The 22978-nt window shown below is 36.4% G+C and overlaps 1 protein-coding gene across 5 annotated transcripts in view; it reads right to left on the reverse strand.

The window, feature by feature from the left end:
* The window catches only part of LOC121296410 (myocardin-like), a 195561-nt gene that overhangs the window by 16360 nt on the left and 156223 nt on the right, over positions 1 to 22978 (reverse strand). For 4 of the 5 annotated variants that reach the window (XM_041221938.1, XM_041221937.1, XM_041221934.1 and 1 more), the window contains 2 exons: positions 5669 to 5734; positions 960 to 1015 (listed from right to left, as the gene is read on the reverse strand). In XM_041221938.1, the coding sequence (XP_041077872.1) occupies positions 960 to 1015; positions 5669 to 5734 (122 nt within the window). Of the gene's footprint in view, positions 1 to 959; positions 1016 to 5668; positions 5735 to 12765; positions 13181 to 22978 lie in introns of those variants that run through there. The other variant, XM_041221935.1, reaches the window with a different exon arrangement.

The following is a 22978-nucleotide window of genomic DNA, read 5'->3' on the forward strand; positions in this document are numbered from 1 at the left end:
TCTCCTAACACATGTGCTATGCTTCTGGATGACAAAACAATAACATAATATAAAAAAAAAAAAAAAAAAAAAAATCTGTATTTTAGGACAATAATTATCATTTACACATCATCTATTTTATTACATATTTTTAACTTGATACTCTGAGATATCAATCACAATCTTATCAGAGGGCTATGCATAGTGTTTTTCTTTTTCTGCTGCTCCCTGAGAGTACTTCGGTTGGTGAAGTCAGACAGTCTTCAGTATGCTGAGAAATCTCAGGGTTTACTGCCAAGTCAAATGGCAGTTTGGCTGTATACTGACAAGGGTCACTTAATTAAGGCAAAGGTGTGAAACCTACAGAAAAGAGCAGGGTTTCCATTCATTTACAAATTGAAGTCATTCACCAGGCAGCAGACCTGGCAACTACAGAGAACTGTAAGCAGTGGAAAAAAAAGTGTGCTGCTTTTGTTTTGACTATGTGTGTGTGTTTAATATATACTGGTTGAAGCTTGCAGTAAAGAAAATGTGCTTTATACTGTGTGATTTCCAAAGGGAATTATTTAATAGTAGCCCAGCATATACTTCTGAAGTCTACAGCGATGTTCTAACACTGAATAAGTTATAACAATACCGTAAACAAAATGAGCCACATGTTGAAAAAGAAAAACTGTTGGGATGCTCCCATTAAGTAAGCTGTAAAGCATCTATTCAAATATGACTTTTTAAATACATAAATAATAAACGTAAGTGTCTAATTCATTTATGACTACAGCAATAGTGGTTATGCACTACACAACTGTGAAGGCACCCTTTATCTGGTGACTGCTTGCTCTGGTTATCAATTAAGATATTGGTTTGTTCAGAGTAATGCCTTGGAAAGTTGTCATTTTGATATCTCTGTACTGTTGTTTCCTGAATTATGGCCCCCTATCATCTGTTTTATATTGAGAATTAGTACTGCTAGCAATTGTTACCTTGGATCTCTCAAGATTTTTCCTCTGCTCATGGAATACAGCTGGGCTCTTCAATGCTAGAATAATAAACACAGTCAAATCAGACTGATTACAAGGTAGATCAATAAGCCATTTGACAAGCATTTGTTAAATTAATCCTAAATAAATACACATTTGCAACAACTGGACATTCTAAAATACATGAGGCTTCAGTTACAGCATCTAAACGCCCTGTTTTAAATGTGACACCAACATAATGTATTGAACAACACCAAACATCCGTCAGGATTGTGCTCTTAGTTATGACGCAATTTTTTTTTTTTTTAATACCACGAAAAATGCAGGTCTGTCATTTCTAGGAAGTGATAGTCTTGAGGACAAACCGAGTCAGACAAAGGTTACATTTCTATTTCCAGAATTATTCCCTGCAAAGGGGCAAAAGGCAAACAAACAAAAAATATATTGCTATGACAGTGTTTGTTATATTTTACGATCATCCTGTAACAGTTTGAACAACATCTAAAGAAAGTCAAAGAAGCACTGTTGAATAATTATTACTGTATTTAAAGTGTTATGACTTAAATCGTCAAAATCACTGTAAATTAAAAGTTCAAAATGAACCCCCCCCCCATTTATTCTAGAGTGAATAACCTTCTTTAAAGGATATTAAAATCATCTGCTTGCTCTAGAGATGTCTAGAATGTTAAATTAACCACAGGCATGCCACAATGAGAGAACACATTTGTTCTGCAGCTGTTAACTCCAGTAATTGTGACCTCAGTGTTTCTCTTTGACTGCATACTAATACTGTACATGAGACCTGAGGAAGGAGGCTGCTTTATTGTCTTTATTGACCCCCACCTTTTCTCTAAAGGAAGAAAGCAGTAAGGGACACAAACACAACTAGCCTGCACATTGCACAAATCCAATATCCTGAGGTACAACAAGTAGTAGATGCACATTAAGAGAAGAGCAGAATAAAAAAGGTTATCCTTCATAGTGAAATACCCTATTTATGAATGTACTAAATAGTGTTGTGCAACAAGTGAACATCTGTAAGGGTTATGTTCAGGGTTAGGGTAAAGCGGTCATAGTTACTGTAGTGTTTAAAGACATACATCAGAATTAGGAACAAACAGAATGTGAACAAAGGGAATTCTGACAACAGGAATATAACATTATGAAGTTGTTAAGAGAAAATAATATTTAAGACAATCTTTTTTTTTTCACTGAGTGTCAAATGCTTTAGAAAAACAGATTAAAACGGAATCTGAGGAAGTGTTGTATTTGGTGGTAGTTTTACACTGGATGTGTTATTGTGATAATTGTTATTGTGAGGAATTGTGTATGGAAAGTTTGGCGTGTCAAGTCCTTTTTTGTCTACCCTTCTGAGTTCTGGCTAGTTGAAGAGCCTTATCAAACGCATTAGTAAGCGCCACAAGAATGTAGTACAGTAAAGGATAAGTAAGGGTATGTCTGTTCTTTTGATTTTATACATAAACTGACTGGGATCATATTTTAGTGTTTGCAAAAAACCCACTGAGACAGATGAACGAGCCACACACACACACACTTCCAAGTGCTTATACCACCAATCTTTTAGCCAGTGATGTAGCACCCAGAGGCCAAACAACGCTAAGAGGGCCAACTCGGAGACTAGAGGCTAATACGTACCAGATGTTTTCAAAAGAAAAAATAAGTTAGACCGAAAGCTAAATTAATAAAATAAATTGGCAAACATGCTAAATACCAGTACTGTATGTACTGCAGATCAAAAAGCAGTATATTCACTGTAATTTCTTATTGACATTTAAGGTAAATCAAGAACAACTCTTACTACTAATAACTAGTTGCTCTCATAACATTTAAGTCTGGTTAGAGAACTATCATCACTGTTCATTTGAAAATATATTGCAAGCCCCTGTTTAAAATAAATTTCAACACCCTAGCAAAACATTTCAAAAGCTTTCCATCTGTTTTGCTAAGTCTACAGTCATCTAATCAACAGATAAACTAACAATCCAACATTCTTTTAAAAGCTAACCAAGTCCGACTGATCACTTTACTGCAGGTCTTATCTCAGACAGACTCCTTGAAATGGATAAGTATGGCTTCTGGATTCCTTCCCCCTGTATACTTATGCTCAGTTATCTTTTATTTTCATGCTCATGCCCATTCAATACAATTATTGCCATTCTGTACAAGCTGGGGTCAATACACCCTGCTCACTCCCCCTTATAAAGGATTCATAAATATAAATGTTATTATTAATTTGCCACATTAATATGGATTAGAGTACTTGAGTACTTTCTTTGAACTAACATATCATTGATAATTAACCAAAAAGCAAATGGATCTGCATGTATCTGTTTGAGTGAATTTGTATGTTCTTAATCCTCTTTATCCCAGCTGAAAGTTAAGCCCAAAGTGTTTATTGCAAGACCCTAACCTGCTGCAGCAGTCAGTTACCATCTCTTAGCCCAGCAGAAAATTTAGCAGAGTCTCTAATACCTTATTCACGCTACCTAAATAATGTGCTATCAAAGTCAGAAACCTATGATTGCCATTACATTTAGTGACGATTGTGTTTTCACATTTTGTTTTAAGCATTTATATGTAAAACAATACATAAGACCATCTTATTCCCACAAGAGCATTCTAATGTAATAACTTCCAATAGGAAATCTAAAAATGCTGTACTTAAAACAAAGGTTTAATCTTTTAGGGCTGCATTTCGAATCATTTTATCAAGAAAACAGAGCTTTACATTTATTAGGTAGAAACAGGTGCTACTACTATAACTTTGTCCTAAGGAGGAGGCTTTTCATACACTAAAACATTCCTCGGAGGTCAGTTGCAGGCCTCTCTGTTATTTGTTTGCTGCCAATGGAAGCTGATGTTTAATACTTGTACATGTTCACCCCTACTAGATCAAGTTTTGTCATTGTTAGGGCTTTAGTCCTTTTCAGGAGGTGAGCTCCCTGGAACGTGGGTAGTGCTACCTGTGAGCCAGATAAAAAACCTGCCTTCAACCTGATTGGCAATGCATGGTGTCCAGCAGGTCATGTTAGGGCAAACCTCTGGACATCTCTTTTCAAATGTAATGGTATTATTTATTGATAACTGTGGCAGTGTTCCCCTCCCCTGTGTGTATTTTGTGTTATATGTTGCGTGTGGTGTGTTAATGTTGGTGTGTATATATATATATATATATATATATATATATATATATATATTATATATATATATATATATATATATATATATATATATATATATATATATATATGTGGTGCACGGTATATAATGTGGGATAGTTAGCATGAGTGTTGTTAAATATATAGTTGTATATAGGCACGGGGATTGCACAATCACTCCATGTGCAGATAAAGTATGTAATAATATGTGAGCATGGGGGTTGCACAAATTAGTGATTCAAGTGAATAATTAATTAGTAATTGAATCCTGGCACAGCCATATATATAGATGCATTTTTCACTCACTCAGGGTTGTGTGTTCGAGAGTGGAGAACGGGAGAGAGAAAGTAGGGAGTAAACTTTAAATAAAAATGACAATTGCTATTTCGTGCTGGAAGCATCAGCACGGTTCTTGTTTGTTCTTCCACTGTTTGGTTTTGTTTCGTCTGTTGTGTCTGTCTATTTAATTTGGCCAACGCACTATTTGTTTTGTGTGCAGTGTTTTGTGTTTTGTTTAAATCTTTTATTTGTTTGTTTAATAAACTCACTGAGCTTAGCCATAGCGCCTCAGTTTCACCCCGTATCGTCTGTGTTTTACTGCTGCTTTCTGAATCTGACGTCACCACCCACACGCACTACTCAAGTCATCTGTGACAATAACCCATGTAATACGCCAAATACCTGAATACAGCACTGTTTATATTATGTTAAAGCCATATAAACAGAAAATACAGCATGGCAAAAGGAAAATATTTACTCTGCTGTGTATGAGTCGTAAAATCTAACTGAAAACGATTTTGTAAAACTGTGCTTTTGCAGATTCATTTTTCTAATATAAATATTTGTGTGATGTTTGCTATAGGCACATCTTTGCAGTGCACAAGCTGATCTTGTTTTGTTTTTTTACAATTGATATCAAGCCGTAGATCCCGCATCCAATCATTTATAATATTGACTGCTAGTACACTGAAGGCACGAGCCAAAACGTTTCTCTACTTCGTTTAGTATAACATGACCTTAGAATTCTGATTGAGTGTTTTGATATTTGTCAATAGGCAAGAGACAGGAGACAATGTGGTCCAGTGGTTAAAGTCCAGGGCACAAATCCCACATCTGCCACTGACTGACTCACTGTGTGACCCTGAGCAAGTCACTTAGCCTCCTTGTGCTCCATCCAGGGGATGAGATGTTAAATCAGTGTCCTATTGTAAGTGACTCTGCATATAATGCACAGTTCACAGCCTACCTCTGTAAAGTGATTTGCATTGGTTGTCCATTATGAAAGCTGCTTTATAAAAATAAATATATTATTATTATATAGACGAAAACCATTCAAATTATTACTTTTGCCGATTTAAAATGTCACTTTTCTATTAAACAGTGTATTAATTTGCAAAATACAGATCCAGTTGGAATTCAGTAATGTACATTCTCTAAATACATTGTATATTCTAATATTAGATGTTCCAAGATGCTCCTTTTGTGTTACTCTGCAAATTGAACCAAAGAAAAAGAGAATGTCGAAGCACTTACGAGGCATAATGCCATGGTCTGCCAGCTGCTCCCTTGTCCTCCTCTGCTGAAGCCTCAATTGCAGAACTGGAAGAAGAACAAGAAGACAACACAAGTTAAGGGTAAAGTCTTACCTTAAAGGTCATCAGCACTTCTGCCTGATAAGAAGATCAGAACCATTACCTGGAATAGGGTCAGAAGGTCAGGATGAGTCTGGCACAAGCTTAGGTCAAGTTTCTACTGATCCTTAACCCTTGACTGAACACCCTCTCACCAGACTTGAAACACTGCACTGTCGAATTAGACCTCCTTATAATGTACTATGTATATAAATAACTGCTAAACATCCTAACCTAAAACTTAACAAAACACAGCATTCACTTTACTGTTTTTTCTCTCCTGCTATTTTTCTTCATTACCGTTTCAATATAAACTTGACACACATCTTTTTTTTTTTTTTTTTTTAGTTTAGTTTAGTGAAAATTTGTTTCCATGTAATACTAATCTGCAATACAAACATGAGGAACAGGTTTATTTTTTATTTTGTTTTGGTTTCCCGTTCACTTTCATCTCGTAATCATTAGTTATGTCAATAATTGATCCAAAAATCTAAGCATGGCAAAGTTATGATTAGAATTAATCACCAGAAAGAATGTGCAAGAAAAAAATTACATACAAAAAAGTTAAAATACAAGAAGGTGATAAATTGTGGGGAAAAAATACGGTCAAAATGAAATTGACAACAAAGAAACTGAATGACTTTTATGTAACTGACATTTGCCAGTATAATGTAAATATTCCCAGTGATATATAACTGAATTCCATAGCCATGCAGGCCAGTTCTGATAACCTCCAGATAAGCACTCTTCTAATAAGAATGTTTAGTCTCATAAGACGAAAGGGCTTCTATATTACTTTGTTAGATACCCTTCTTCAACTCCAGTGCAGTCAGACTGACTGTGGAGCTTTCTTGTTTTGTAAGAGGATTCTTACCCAAGAGCAAATGTTCAGCAACATGCTTAGTACTTGCAAGGTGCTTTATCTTTCCAAAACACTGCTTTATTTGAGGATTTACGAGGAGGATACCTTGCCCACTAAAGACATTACGAAGAAATTTGGAGAAATGCTGTCATGTAAAAACATACAATAACTGCAGACTTCCAAATATTTAAATAAAGCAGGATGTCGAACTATCATAAACACAGCTCCTGGCTTTTAAACAAGCTCTTATGCAGTGTGTGGTCTTTAGTAGGGTAGGGGGAGAGGGGTTGGGTGTGCCAGACAATACAAATTAATATTAGGAAGTCAATCACTAAACCATATGAATAATTGGAGTCCTGGGCATCAGAGACATAGTGTGTTCCCAGAGTTAATAAACTGTGGTGAAAAGTTGCATACATGTGGTTTCATTATGCTGTACTGTTGTGGTCACTTATTACTGGAGCCAGTGACCTGAGATTTGTCTGTTTTTTAGATGGTAGAATCCATGAAACCTTACCATGGATAAACAACATTACTGGTTCCAGAAAAAAGTGCATACTGTGCATTACCCACATGGTGTCTATATTAAGACACTGCCAGAAAGGTATGTTGGCATCCTAAATATAATATAATATAGAGTGAATGAAAACCAAAACATGCTGCCCACTTTACCAAAACAGCTGGGCTCTATTTTCAGAAAAGACAGATGCATCTTTATAGTGTTCAGCTCAGTCAATAACCTCTTTGCTTCCATGAATTTGTACCTACTTTTTGTTAAAATGTGCCGTTGTTTGGGCAAATGTAAATCAAGCCATCTGGGCATACCAGTTCCTGTTTGAAATTCCTTTCATTTTTAAATTGTTTTTTTTATTGATGCCATTTATGAATCGCTGCTACAATTTTTAATAGCCAAACACTCAATTATCATACAAATTCATAGTTTTTTACATAAACAATTCCAAACACTGAATATATAGGTCAGACCAGTCTGGTGTCTGTGTTAACAGAACCTCTGTCTCCCTCCTTTTAAATAACACCCACACATGTTTAAACTAGTAATATGAAATAAATTACCATGTCAAATACATTTTTCCTAAGGAAAGAGTTAAATTTCTCAAAAATTGTAATTTTAATTCTAAATATTGTTTTGGTAGCGTGCTAATTTTCTTGCTTGGGCTAATACTTTGTTTAAGGCTCTTTGCTTGCAAAGCCTTTAAAAGAATGAAAAAGGGAAGGTCTGAAAAGAGAACCGACAAAGATTGTGTCATCTGCAGTTGCTTAGTGACTCCAGAATGAGTGACCTTTAACCTTTCTGCATCTGGGAACGAATCTCCCTGGTCTGACAACAAAAACAAAACAAACAAAATACTACGAAAAAAGAAATAAGGAATCAATAAAGCAGCATAACAGGAGACATACAGCTATGACGACACTGATGAAGACAGTACTAGCTTTTGAAGTTATGCATATGTTTCAAAAACAGCTTTCTTTTATTACCAGACAGGACAGAGGAGCACTGCTGGAAACCTTCCCCCCCTTTAAGGGATGATAACAGTGTCATGATGCCGCCTGTTTCCACTCATTTCAACAGGAGCACCAGAGCTATCACCCCTGCTCTTAAATTAAAACTGCCCTTTCTAATAAGAGGAAATGCTGAAAATCTACTGTGCACTGCTTTGCCTACAGTGTACAAATGAAATTATCCCAGATCCTTTTGCTAAGCTTGCAATATCAGTGTACAGCGTTCCTGGAAACCTAACCTGTTCCAAGAACCTGTTTTATCCTTATAAACTGTTATGGTGTGCTACCTCTCTTCTTTAACCCTTGCAGATCAGAAGGAAATGGGCACCTCATAATCCTCAGATCTGAAGACTGACTTGAGAGGCTTTTTACCAAAAATGATCATAGAAAATGTGATTTGACTAGATCTCAGCTGTAAAAAGTATATATCTGGGCCACTGTTTTGAAGAGTATTTACCTTTTAAATACAGCATGTAAATTACTCACCAAATTTTTTTGGTTTTCATAGCATAGGGTTACAAAATAGCTAAAGCACAGGTAAGTAAGGTACTAAAAAGTATGGTAAAAGAAAGTGTAAAACAAGAAAACAAACTTTTTTTTGCTGGGTTGCGCATAAATAAAAGCCTGAGAAAATTGAAGTTTTATAGGGATGCTATCAGTGTACATTTCCTTTTAATGGCAGAGCACTTGACAGATTACTGAACTGCAACACTGGGCTATTGCATTCCTAAACACTCCACACTAGCAGTCTTCTTGTCTACCAGAGAAAAAACAAAGTTTGTTTTTCAAGGCATTTATTTTTTTAGTGGCCAAGCCAATGAGTCTTCTTTAGGCTTGGGCAGAGTGACCTGGGTGCCTTCAATATATCAGTCATGTTTACATTCCTTGATAGCCCCCCCCCCCCCCCCCCCCCCCCACCCCACCCCCAGCTTTTTTGAATAATAACAACCTTGATTGAAAACACTGCATATGAATGGTGTGAACTTAATTGGTATACAACTGTTGCAGTCTTGCAAGCTACAGCATATCAGCTGTAGTGTTTGGATGCAGAGTTTTGTTATAACTGATACCTAAAACTTCACCATTCTTATATATGAACAGAAACTACTGGTAATCGTGAGAGTGCTAGTCTGTTCTATATACCAGGGTAATCTCAGGTTTAAAGATCCTCTGGATTGAATATCTTTCCAAGCAATAAGAACCAGATGATTTACATTAATCTCTTATAAATAGTAACACCAGTTGTCTGCTGTAAATATACCTGCCAACAGTATTTTTGTACTGGGCTTGAAAGTGGGGAAGTCAACTCCCTACTGAATATGATTAGCAAAATAAAGTCACCTGATACCAATGTTTAAAAAAACAGTTGTAGTACAGTAGGTTTGCAGTTGGAGAATATGAATAACCCTAACAAAATGAACATGTTTTGCATACAAATTTATAAACTGCAGTTTTTAGTATCTGAATATTCAAAACATCTCCTAATTCAGAATAAGTTTGTTTTCCTTTCCAGTGGTCTTAGTCAGGCTGTATGAACATTCACTGGGACATGTTCCAAAGTTTCTCTATGACAGGGGCATGTGGCACTGCTGGAAGCTTCCCTCTCTTAAGCTTTACAATGAAAAGAGCATTCTTAAAAACTGCAGTTGGGACAAACTCAACCCCCCAGGGCTTCAACAACAGTTCCTTTTAATGAGGAGCAGTGGGGACCAATGTGAAGTGTGCAGCTTAGTAAACAGAAACTGTTAGCAAGCAGGTTCTGTAACTAGGAATACCTCTCTCTCCCTCAGCCCGCCCCTTTTCATGGTCTGTCATGTTTTTGAAGGCCGTTAGATCCTTTTATATCTGATTGACCAACACCAGTGGGTCCTGTTTAATTTACTCTGAACAGATTGCACTTTTCACAGCATATACAAGTCTCACCTGAGGTTTGCTTTAAGGGGTTTTTCATGCAGCTGTAGGGGAGTAACAGATTATTTAATAGGGGTCTGGTTTTTACAAACTCCTGCCTTCCCATCATGTAATTAAGATATGTAATTGAGGGGAGTTCTAACCCTGTAAACACATTTGAAATTTCATGTCTTTGTGGGTGGTTTGTAACTCCATGCTCTCTCAGAAGTGAAGCTAGATTAGGGCTTTGGTGGGAGTGCAATGAGGTCATTAAAAATGAACTGACAGCTTGCCAACAGGATCCTCTGGTCCAGACATCCAAGTTGATGGTGCTACAATCTCAATTTTCACTTGCTAAAGCATGTCAGGTCAGTTTATTCTAGTTGATATTACATAATGCTTCAAATCTCTCTCTCTCTCTCTCTCTCTCTCTCTCTCTCTCTCTCTCTCTCCTTGGTGATTGCTTTAACCATAGCCAGCAGCCCTCAAAAGGTCATTAACACCACAAGGTGGGGATTCGTGCTTCTAATACCTACCAATTCTCACTGAAATTCCTGAAAACCTGACGCCTCCATCAATACAGAGATGTGCAAGCAAGCAAATTTCTTCACACCCGCTAATGGCTTCAACTTATCAACTACCGGCTTTGTGGGGTGTTTTTAGGTGTAATGTATTAAGAGGGTTAATGGAATTTATTTTTGCAACGTGTCATACAAATAAAAGTTATTTAACTGTATGCTATTTGTCTTGAAAGCTGAGTGATGGCAACAGCTGATATATTGGGTCACTGGAAGAGGACGGTTAACAACCCAACACCTGACATGCACAGCAGTGCTTCTAAAATCCATTGTAATAATTATCATTGACAGTACCTTAAAAAATCTTATCTGTGCATTTCATTATTTGTAGAAATCTGTCTAAGGTTGCTTGAAAGCATTCAATGTATATAAAATATTTGAAGTATTTACAAACTCAAACTGCTTCTATAGATGAAATTATGTAATCAAGTCTGTTGTCTTTGACACTTAAGGTATTTTCCTGTCATGTAGCTACATAAAGGATTTGCAGTGGTGTAAAGGTTATGGCTTAGGGCACTGATGTTTATTTTTTTATTTTTTATTTTTTTAACAACCCCTTCCCATTTTCCAAGAGTGATTAGAGTTGTTATCTTGTTGAATGATAATGTGGTTCCTCAGCAGTCATGTTCATTTTAGTAAAATTTCGCTTTGGAGAAATCTGTTTAAAAATATATACAAAATAGCTTGAAGTACTATAGAAGCTGATGTAAAAAAAATATCAATTTTTTGAATAAAGTTAATAATTGCCAATTGTACCTACATTACATCGTAAATAGTTTGTTATTTTATTTTTTAAATATTGTATCATTCACATATTGTCACATCTGTAAGTGTCAACGGCTGGGGAAAGAAGTGATGTATTGGGAGGAATGTACTTGGGTTGCTATAAATAATTCTCAATGTATGTGTATGGTTAAAACTGTGATTTATAAAAATCATAGACCATAAAAATCTAATGCAAGCTTAGCCATTACATTTCTGCTGGAATAACCACAGTACCTACGAAGTACCTATCATTGCAACACACATTTCAATAACATTTTCATCAGAGAGGTGGCAGTATAGACTCAAGTTACACAAATGTTACAAAGTTATGGAACACAAGCTAATTAGAATCATAAGATCTTTTTTGGGGGAAAAAAAAAAAAAAAAAAAAAAAAAAAAACTGTACTTGGTTAACCTCCAGCAAAAGGTATGAGCTGATTCTGATCTACAAGCAAAGCTCAGACACACCCTAACCAATGCAAGCAGTCAGGCAGTCTTCTGTTTGACCAACAAACTCTTTACCAATTTTGAACAAACTGTCAAAGCAAAGTGTGAGTGATGTTACCGCTGTCACTGTCTGAGAGCTTTAGCAGTAAATACTCATTTATACTCATTTAAAAAATAGTATTGTATTTTAGTACTGGCAATTAAAAGAAAAGATAGTCATGTATACAGTTATTTACGCATATGTATTGTTGCAAATACTGCTGAATAACTTTTTGTATATAGGAACTAATTACAGTATTATTTTCATTCATTTAAATGAAAACTGCTAAAACATTATTTACAGGTGTAACTTGACAATATAAAAAGCTAATATGTGTTTGCTCATAAATGACAAGGTTCCTTTCTCAAGCGTACAACAAAAATGATACATACAAACTTTGAAACCCAATGAGCTACATCTGTTGCACGATATCCAGGTGGTACTGATAAAGCAATTTTACCATGATATAAAATGCAACTAATATTTCAAACCCCCCCCCCCCCCCCCCCCCATTGAAAACAGATGCTGGAACACTGTCAATGAGGCATCCATTCCCTCTCCAAACTCAAAAACTAATACACAATGTATTACTGATGAAAGCACATCTGTGTAGATATTAAGTAATAAACCAAATCATACCTGCATTTCTTTCACTTTACAAATAACAAGGATTCAGAACCTCACATAGTGTTATGACTGTAATTCCATTTGCGAGCTACACTAATTCCTCACTAAGAGGAAGAGATAAACAAGTCTACATACCCTTTAACTAACACAGGAGAAATGTATAAATACATACCTGAGATTACAAGCAGAAGTCATGCAATGTGTTGTCACTTGCTAAATAAGAAGAGCTGAAACAGTGGCAAGTTTATAAACTTGAGAGCAAGTCTTACCTGATCTGAACTTGCTGCGAATGAGCAGAGAATGCTCTGAACCAAGAAGAGTCATGATGATGATCTGTATACAATTCCAACAGCAAACGACAAAAACTGCAAAGCTCAAATTAAACCATTAACCAGCTCCAAGGAGTGAGTCTGATCAGTGCTAGCAAACCACTTCATTAAAAAAGGAGAGTATCTTTTTAAATTACTACACTCTGCTCTTCCCCTTGGGGTTGCTACTTCAGTCAGTCAGTCAGTCAGCCAGCCAGCCAGCAAAACTTGTGAAAGGTTTTGGTCCCATCTAGCACTGTTCCTCAATAAGACAGCAAATGATACCCCCAGCACTGGGAGGGGCTGAAAAGCTACAGATCAGCAAAACCCTCCTCCAACTAAAAGTTTACTATCAGCACAATGACCGAGCTGGAAGCTCCCCTGTCAAACTCAGCTTGGGACATCACTAGTGGGATGTTGCCTTGATATTCGATCCCACTTACTACCAACTGCAGGCCGGCCAATCAGAAGACAAGTGCCTTCTGATAGCAGAACTCCAGAGTGAAAGTAAACAGGAGTCAAGAAGCCTCATTCCCTCACCTTAACTCTTTCGCATCTAAAGGAGATTACATCTTTTTTTTCAGATGAAAAGCTGCTGGCCTGTTGCCTGACTGTCGTTTCCCAGAAGTAATTCAGCTGTTATCAGTATAAGAGTACAAAACAGTTATCCTTTGTTTGAATAAAGTGCAAGATATAAGAATACAAATACTATTACTACTACTAATAATAATAATAATAATAATAATAACACAAATAGTAAGTATAATATATAAAAACAATACTGTTATATGTTCAGTTAATATAAACTCTCTCCCACAATCTGTTTCATTGTAGTTCCATCTGTTAAAGAAAAACAAATTAGGTAGATCCAAGGTTTTGCAATCTTACTTTTCTGCGTTAAATGTAAACATTTTTTTCTTTCTTTAATCTATAACTTCAAACACTCACACATTCCAAAGGACAGCTAAATTAAAGTCAAGCAGACAAACCTGTCTAATGCGAAAACTGATGCTATCAATATTTTCTATCACTAATTTAAATTTGTATGACATTTTTTATATTATATACCTATATTAAACTCGCATTTATCTGTATTTTCTCGGGAGTGCCAACTTTTAACCCTGGTACTCCCTCAAATGGATGCATTTGCATAGGGTTTGTCATTGCATCATGTGGCAGCCTTCAATTTGCCTAATAGTATACATGCGTACTGTACTACACTTCCAGCTAACGTTTACCCACAAAACACTGCTGACAAGGTTATTGTTCGCTGCTACTAATCTGTTAAACACAGTAGACAAAGTAAAACGTACTCTCACTGTTTATACGCTATTTTAGTTTAGAAGAGTCCTTGCATTTAATGTTATGTTTCTTAAAAACCTCTTAGAAAAATTAGACTTCAGATATAAAAATACAAACTATACTGTAAAAGCAGATGTTTGCGACACATCTTTTGTATATATTTATTTATTTGTTTATAAATGCAAACATAGTCCACGTATGTATAGAGTCTGGTTATTGACCCTGACTATTTAACTGCAGTTGTTTCCACTTGATGTATTTATTAAACATTTTTTGTTACACCCCGTTCCCTACAGGAGCTGCTTGGAAGTAGCAGCTGGGAATGCACCAGCCAAGTGCTATGAGACTGATAATGTCACCATTCCCTGTTATAGGAGACGGGACAGCAATAGCTGACATAATACATACTGTAGGCTGACCATGGCACTAACTATAAATTAACTCATCTCTGATTCCTCCTTTTGCTTTCTTATTCTTATTATTATTTCTTCTTCTTATTATTATTATTATTATTAATCATCTATACAGCAGCTGTGAATAATTAACTTCTTTAGAGTGGAAAAGGCAACCATATATTGCAAGGGTGTTAAACGTTTGTCTGTGATAATGGCTCACATACTGGGGAAAAGGGACCTTTGGAGGCCCACAGAACTGCCTTGAAACATCTGTTTTATCAAATATACATAATGTACAAAAATCTATTTTTCTCTGTTGCGGTGGAGAGACCTTGTGATACTTACATACTATATACAGCACATTCAGTGCAGTTTTTCCTTTCTCATTAGTGTTTTTAAAAATGGGTCCCAAAAAGTAGGACCTCTGGTCTACAACTAGACAAAGACATTTCTTTAATGTTTCTTTCATTTCATGATTGAGCAGTACCAGTATTCTAAGTTATAGATGAAAAACATTGTGTTCGTTTATTTATATGTTGAAAAAGATGCTGTATACAACTAACCCAGGGGGACCTGTGTTTTTAAAATGTTTATTTTATAAAGTTTCACTCTGATCTTTTTATCATACATTGACCAGTAATTAAAACAAAACAAAGCAAAACAAAACAAAACAAAACATTGAACGGTTTGCATAATATACAGCACTTTAAATGGAAAGCTCTCCTTATCAGGCATATAAAAACATGTTATCTTGCACTCGGAGGCAGTAGAAAGTGACCATGATGTCCTTTTTAAATTCCAATCCAGGTCAAAGTATATTGGCATTGGTTAAATTCACTCTGGCAGGGAGAATTTAATTCCAAAGTCTTCAGTGCCCCCAAACCCCATTAGCAGAGACAGGGTGTCACATACAGATAAGGTGTTTCATCTCAGTGGAGTTACACAAGATCTTGAATCATGTTACGATATTTGTTTTTGTTAAACTACTACTTCTATTAACTTTGCATTGTTCTCCTATACCCTGTGTTCTCACATCTGTAATGTGCATTTTGATGACTAACATTAGTCACAAATAACACAGTTGCTTTCTATTAGAAAACAGCAATTTGTTGCTGTAATCACAGTTCTGTAGCTGTAAGCTATTACAATTGCTTCAACAATATAATCAGTACTGATTTCAAGATCAGTGAAACTATTACAGAGTAACATTGAAAGAATATCGAATTGAGTACAGGCCACAATTTGCATAAGCAGAAAAATCCCTGAACCCCATTACATTCATGTAACAGACTCTACTAAAAAATATTGCAAGTATTTAAAATGAATGCCTGACATATGCTATATGCTTTCCATGTTGTTGTTGTTATGGAATCTGGGGAATCCATCTATTCCTGTGGGAGTTCTTCTTCTTCTTTGATTAGGGATATGTATTCAGAAAGATATGAAAGAGGTTTAGAGCACTTTCCACCGCAGAAAGGTCAAGTGTTAATTCAACACAAAAGTATATTCTTAAAAAAAAAAAAAAAAACGTTTTAGAAGTTAGTTTTTGCTTTGACTTGTCAATGATCTCCTGTTATTTGACCAAATTTCCCTTTTATTACACTGAAGAAACCTACAATGTATAGACGATGCTAAGATAAGACTTCTGATTTATACAAAAGCATTAACCTTATGGACTCAAATAACCCAGCTGAAAGCCAGGAAACACCAGCTCTTTAAAAAATAGCTGGTATTAAAATAATCAAATCACAATGTGGCAAATGTTACATTAAGCTTCCTGTCATGTGTTTGATCCACAGAAATGTGCAATGACTTGATTTTTATTCCAAGGTTAACTGTCGCTAATGTCAGTTCCAGTTTTGTTGTTTTAAAATAGCTTAAGGCAAATACTATTGATGTTTTACTTGAAATGGACAAAGTCCTACCTCGAAAAAAGCAGCTGATAGGGTCTGGAGTGGAGACAGCCAAAGAACACTGTAGATGTTAACTGCTGTGCACTGTCTGGAGCCAGACATGTTAGTAATAGCAATAGTCCCCCCCTTGGAAAGCAGTCAGTAACCAGCAGCAAACAATTGGCTTGTCTGTGTGTTAGTAGCCAGAGCCAGAGGCAGACAAGCAGCTGGTCCTTATCTGCTTGAAGTCATCCAGTTTCAATTAGATTACTGCTTTAATTATACCTCCAACGGGTTCTGATTCTGCTTTCTGATTGGTGAAAATACTATAGGTAACCACCTTTTATAAACAACTTTAAAAGCCATCACTAATTTAAATTCAAATTAGCAGATTTAATATGCATCGGCTTCCATTTTATATAACTTAAAGAGTAGATAGCAGGGTTCTGAAAAATACAGCATTGCGCGTCCCCATGTGTTGCTACAACTGTTTAAAAATCACCTACCTGTAATTTTTATTTTCATTGGTAACATCCTGACAACTTTTTACACTTCTAACTTTAAAGTCTGTTTCAAAGTTATTTTCAAAATGTCTGCTCTAGTGCACTCAGTGCAAGGATTATTGCCCACTTTGTCAAACAGGTAACAGCAATAATGATCCATGACGTGGTATGGAACAGAAAAGCCAGAGCACTTTTTTATTGCTCCTCCTACAGTGATTTAGAGGACAGATCTCAAGCCCCAGTGCACCACAGCAGACATTTTGAAAATAGCTTTGAAACAGGCTTTAAAGTTAGAAGTGTAAAACGTTGTCAGGATGTTAACAATGAAAATAAAATGCCTTATTTTACATTATTTAAACAGTTGTAGCAACACGTGGGGACATATAACGCTATATGATTTTGGAACCCCACTACTTACCCTTTAACACAGGCTTTGGCAGCAGCTGGTGAGGTAATTGTCTAAACTGATTCCAGTGTTTTTTCTAATTCCATTTTCATCAGTTTTCCGATCAAACAGCACACAACGTTGCTTGCAAGTAAACTTTTTTACTTTTGCATCGGTACTCAAAATTTGTATTTTCTATACAGAATATGAGGGGTTAATGTTCTTTCCCTTGTCCAAATGTCACTTCTATCTCTGTCTGCTTCGTGGCACATGGCCCATCAGGATAGCTGAGATTTGACTTCCTATTCCTTTTTTTGTTGTTGTGGATTTCTTTAAGAAATTAAATCTCAGTTAAGCCAGCCGCAGGAGAGGATAAGTTAATAACAGCTCATCAGTAATGGCAGACTTCATAAAGAGCTGCCCTGAAAAAATGAAATGAAAACTGACAAGTTGAGTATGGAGCCAAAACCTCATAGCTCTACTGAGAGATCATGAACATTTACTTTGGTGTGAAAGTGTGAGATTTCCTTCTCGCTGGCAAAAGCAATCTGAATGGAATCTAAACTAAAATACAAGTGAAATCACATGGCTGACTCACATGGGCTGCAAGACGAGGAAACTAAAACACGAGACTATTATTTTATACTCTTGTTGTGTTTACATGTACGTGATAGATTTTGTTTTGCTTACTTTTTATGATGTTGGCTATGAGCCTTCCATAGGAAAGAAAAATGTCGCAATGCTTTTGGTTACTTTGTCAGCACTCAGACCCCGGGGGTCTTCAACAGTCTGTTCTTTTAACTGCCAGTTATTAACTTTATGAGGTGCTGCCTAGATGACATGGCCAAACTGGTCTGTTAATTTGACAGTTGATGATTTAATGTGTGATGTGCCTGTTCTGAATATTGTCTCTATTAAACTATGGAGATGATTAGGGATGGAACTTTTGTCAGTGTTTTTTGTTTCGTGCTCAAAATACCATAATAAAAAAAAAAAAATAGTCTGTTAGAGGAATGCATTTGTTTTAACATGCATGATTCTTCACTGAGACATCACAAAACCCTTTAAGCGTTGCGACTTTATGTGATAACAGTTTTATTAATATAACCACTGCCTGACTGTGTTGGTGGAGGTCAACTCCGAGTGAGCCCAAATTGAATGTCATTCATATGTTGGTGTACAGCTCACTGTATCAGCACAATTTTTCAATAAGGACCTACATTCTCACGATTATAACTTGCTTTTAGCGAATCCTAAAGACTTGTAGCGATCAAGTCCGTTATTGATTCATTGTGCCAATGGGAATATGACATCCAACTTGCTTTCTGTCAAGCGCTGTTTTCACATTATGTGAACAGATAACATGTTAAATGATGTTTCAATGAAGAACCTCTGCTCAAAACAAGTATATTCCTCTAAAAGATGAGTGGTCTTAGGCTGCACTTGGTCTTAGTCCAGCTTTCATTGTAGAGACTCTACTGTGTCTCTTATTTATACAAGAAGAACAGGAATACTTAGTTAACAATTATAATCCAAACAATAATTATGTTACATTTAAAATTCTCTCTCCGAACCTATAAAATATTGACTTCAGTGACGGTTAAATGCATGTGGCATATATCTGATTATTTCAGTTTGGTCTGTTCCAATCCTTGTCCGTTTTTCAGGTAACACAAAAAAAGATATCAAAAATACAGATCTGGAAGGACTGTGTTTTCAAATAAGTAGACTTCCACTTAGATGTACTGTAGTTGGTTTTGTTGGTACAGCACTATATTTTCAACAGAAGTAGTATTTTAATTCAAAACGATGATTCTGAAAATATAACTTGCCAAAAGAGACAACACATGGACTGTAAAACTGACATATTGTAGAGGTATGTAAAATTCCCCATTAACGACCGAACAGCAAAATTTTTTTTAAAATGTTACCCATTCACAGGACTGTAAAATATAAAAGGCATAGCAATTTAGCGAAAGTTTAAAAAATTAAAACAGTATGCAAAGTCAGTATTCAAAATTGCAGAATTTAGTGCTCGATAAGGTCCTAATGTCACAGTTCACTTGCAAATGAAAATGCACAAAAGCAACTAAAGATCATAGAGTTAAAAAAAAAATACATCACATTACCATAGCTTATCTCATTCGTTTTGTTTTGGCTACATTTTCGTCAGGTGATATTGGAGGAAGCGCTGTGTAACTGCACGATGAAAACAGACTGACTATATAAATGCAGGCTGTGACGGATAACCAAATAAACTGGAACACTGAAGAGATTTTATATCAGAAAACTGGTGACGGAGTTGGAAATCGCGTGTGACGGGTAAGTGCATTCATTTGTTACAAATATATAATGGGAACTGATTTGTTTCTTAATACAAGGACGCTCATAACATCTCCACACATTGTCTTCCGTCAGGTCTGTCAAGGGCAAAACAGCATTTATCAGTGAATAAAACACTCCACCACTCTCTCTGCTGCTACCTAAGATGTTCTCTGGCCCACAGAAGATGGCGATGTAGTCTCTCAGCTGTCAACATGTTACGCCTGAACGGCCTTCACAGGACAACATCTGAAACCTGGTGCAAAGCATGCATCGCAGATGTACTGCCTGTATTGCTTCTAATGCTGGCCACTAGCCTGTGACTTTCACAGTATCCCCCGTCCCCTCATAACTTTAGACAGTAACATGTAAATTGTTAATCAGCACAATATAAAGTCACTACACCTCCTCTAAAACAGAGTTTGTCATATTTAGTAAATGTTAGCCAACTATACTGCAAGTGATAAGTTTCTTTTGATGTTCAAATATAAATAATAAGTTTCTTTTGATGCTCAGTATACGTGCCCAATGAAAGTGTTAAAAGCAAGCCTTGCCCAGAACAACTGGAAACTGCTAGAGACTGGAAAATGCTGGCAGATGTTGGTCAATGGCTTATTTTTCCACCTGAGATTGCCACCACTAACCTTCGACCAGATATTGTCCAGTGGTCTGGATCAGCAAGCCTTGTTCACCTGGTAGAGGTAACAGTGCTATGGAAGGATACGATAGATGAGGAGTATGAGAGGAAGAAACTGCGGTATGTTCAACTAGCCACTTAAATGGAACAGCGAGGATGGACAGGCCGGGTTTACTCAGTGGAGGTGGGTTGTCGAGGATTTGTGGCACACTCTACAACCCGGTTTCTCAGAGATGTTGGATTCAGTGGCCAAGAGTTGTGTCTCACAGTGAAGAACTTATCTGAAGCAGCAGAGGAGCAGCAACAACTGGCTGTCATTGAAGATTCTGGTTGGGGATCTCAAGCACAATAGAAAGAAAGAAACATTAATGTACAGGTAAGTAAGCTGGGCTGAGTTGAGTGGGGGACGGAGAGAGGTGATGCTGGGATGCCAGAATCACCGTCAAGCCCTCTTGAGGTGTCGTGGGCTAGTCGATGAAACACCAAGGATGAAAGGTGCCCACTTGAAGACCCCAGAGATGTACCCTACTTAGCTCTATCAAGACGGTTGTCATGCTGATGCGCTGGGGAGACCACACTGTGGTTGATCGCCGGAGCCAGCATCGCAGCCGTTGTGTGTGCTGATGCGTTGGGGAGGCAAATTAAGCTGATCCCTGGAGCCAGCATAACACTTCAGCAATCAACACCAGGCAGAAGGATATCTACATCATCAGAAGGAAGGAAACACAAATGGATGGAGATGCAAATGGATCACATTAGCTTACTGTAAAGCTATGTCTTAGTTTGTGCTTATCTTGCTGAGAGCCGAGTTCAAATAAGCATGAAGTTTTAACATCTACTCTCATGTAATGGAAATCTTGATGTAAAACTTAGACGGTTGTGTTTTCATTGTGCATCAGTATATTTTTGCAATACAACAAGCATTTAATACAATAATTTAAGGCAATAAATGTAAATTGAGTGAAACATGCATTATTTGTTTTGATTAATAGTTCTCTATTAAGGGAAATGGGATCAGGCCACCACAACATTAAAAACAGCTTTTTTTAGTTTCAGACAAGCAAGCCACTCCTTATGAAGGTCATGGTTTCTGTAAATGTTTATCTAATCTCAGAGGGTAACTCAAGGGTCTGCTGCCAACAGACTGACTGTACAGTAGAGAAGTTTACAGCTATTGGCTGTGCAATGTTCATTTTTAATAAAATTGAACAAACCGAGCATGTGTGCATTTCACCTGACACAAATATTGTGCTTTAACACAGCACCCCAATTTTCAATTCCATACGGGCTATTATCCCGGTAGATGTGTTAACCAGTAGCTAGAAATTATTAATACCCATGATGAACTGTTTCATTGGTACTGACCTAAAGGTTCCTTAAAGTTCAAGTAATGCTTTAGTTAAAGCCATAAGGACAAGTTTGCTTTTCAATTAGAATCTGAATGCCCCATAGACTTAATTTGCAGTAATGCTCATGTTTTGTGAATTTATTACCATGCCTCATGCAAGTCATTGAAGTATATTGTTGAAGTCTAAAATGTCTCCAGCATTGTTATTACCCCCAAAAAACTAGTAGATCCTTCCTTTAGCAGTATTCAAACCATATGAACAGCAAACACAGATGTCTTAACAGTTTTGTTTAAAACATGCTATCAAAGAACAAAAACGACACAAACAAACAGGTCTCAAATTGAAAGTTAGAGAAAGAAACATTCACTAAATGTGAATAGACATTCACACAACCCTTTCCTACCTGGATATGTTGAATTCTAATCCACAGACCAACAAATTAAATAAGGATATCTGTCAAAACACACCAAAGGTAACCCTGTCCCTGTTTGCTCAGTTCTAGAAATCAGACAGTGAGCTACTTACATAGGTCTTCTGTGCTCTGATACATGAATTAAGACTGTGTCATACAACCAAATACCCTTCAGGAGAGGAGCCTTCAAGAGATATTCTAACCAAAAGACCTGAAAACAAATTTCTAGGAAAGAGCGCTTTCTATTCAATACACCTGTTTCCTGAATTGCTTGTACTCACTATTTCTGAAACAGAACTTTTGGAAATGAATCCACCTGTTATTGGAGAGCATATCTTCTACAATACCCAACAATAGCTTGAATTTACTCAAGATATACCAAGAACACAAGATATATACTGGTATTACTCCTGGGTAAGTAAACCCCAGTGCTTTAAATGATTATTTTCCTGATCCAAATGCCTTTATGTTTGACTTTTCACTGCAAAAAAAAAAAAAAAAAACACAGAAAGAAGACATTTGTTCTAGAATGCAGTTTTTGCCCAAAAAGGAAAAACACAATGACAAAAATACAAAAGTATTAATGTACACACTTCCCTCTTAATGAAGCGATTAAAAGATTTTCATAGCTAGTCATTACGGGTGGAGACCACATTAACCAGTGATATAAGAATGTGAATCAAAATCTCAAATTTAACACTTTGAGAAAGACTCATTAGTATTTATTAACTCCTTAAAAGGTACATAAGGACCTTTTTATTTTATTGTGTTCCCATGTGTTGCTACAACTGTATACTTAAGGTGTGTGTAGTGTTTTATTATTTATTTATTTATTTATTTACATTTGACCACTATTTTAAACTTTTAAATTGCATTCCCTGCCTCAAGATGGTTTCCCATGTACCTGCATGGACCTCTCAGAACTACATTTCCCATCATGGGTAAATCCATCTCAGTTACAAATGTAAAAAGCATGT

The sequence above is a fragment of the Polyodon spathula genome, chromosome 21 (genome assembly GCF_017654505.1).
Source record: "Polyodon spathula isolate WHYD16114869_AA chromosome 21, ASM1765450v1, whole genome shotgun sequence".
NCBI lineage: Eukaryota > Metazoa > Chordata > Actinopteri > Acipenseriformes > Polyodontidae > Polyodon > Polyodon spathula.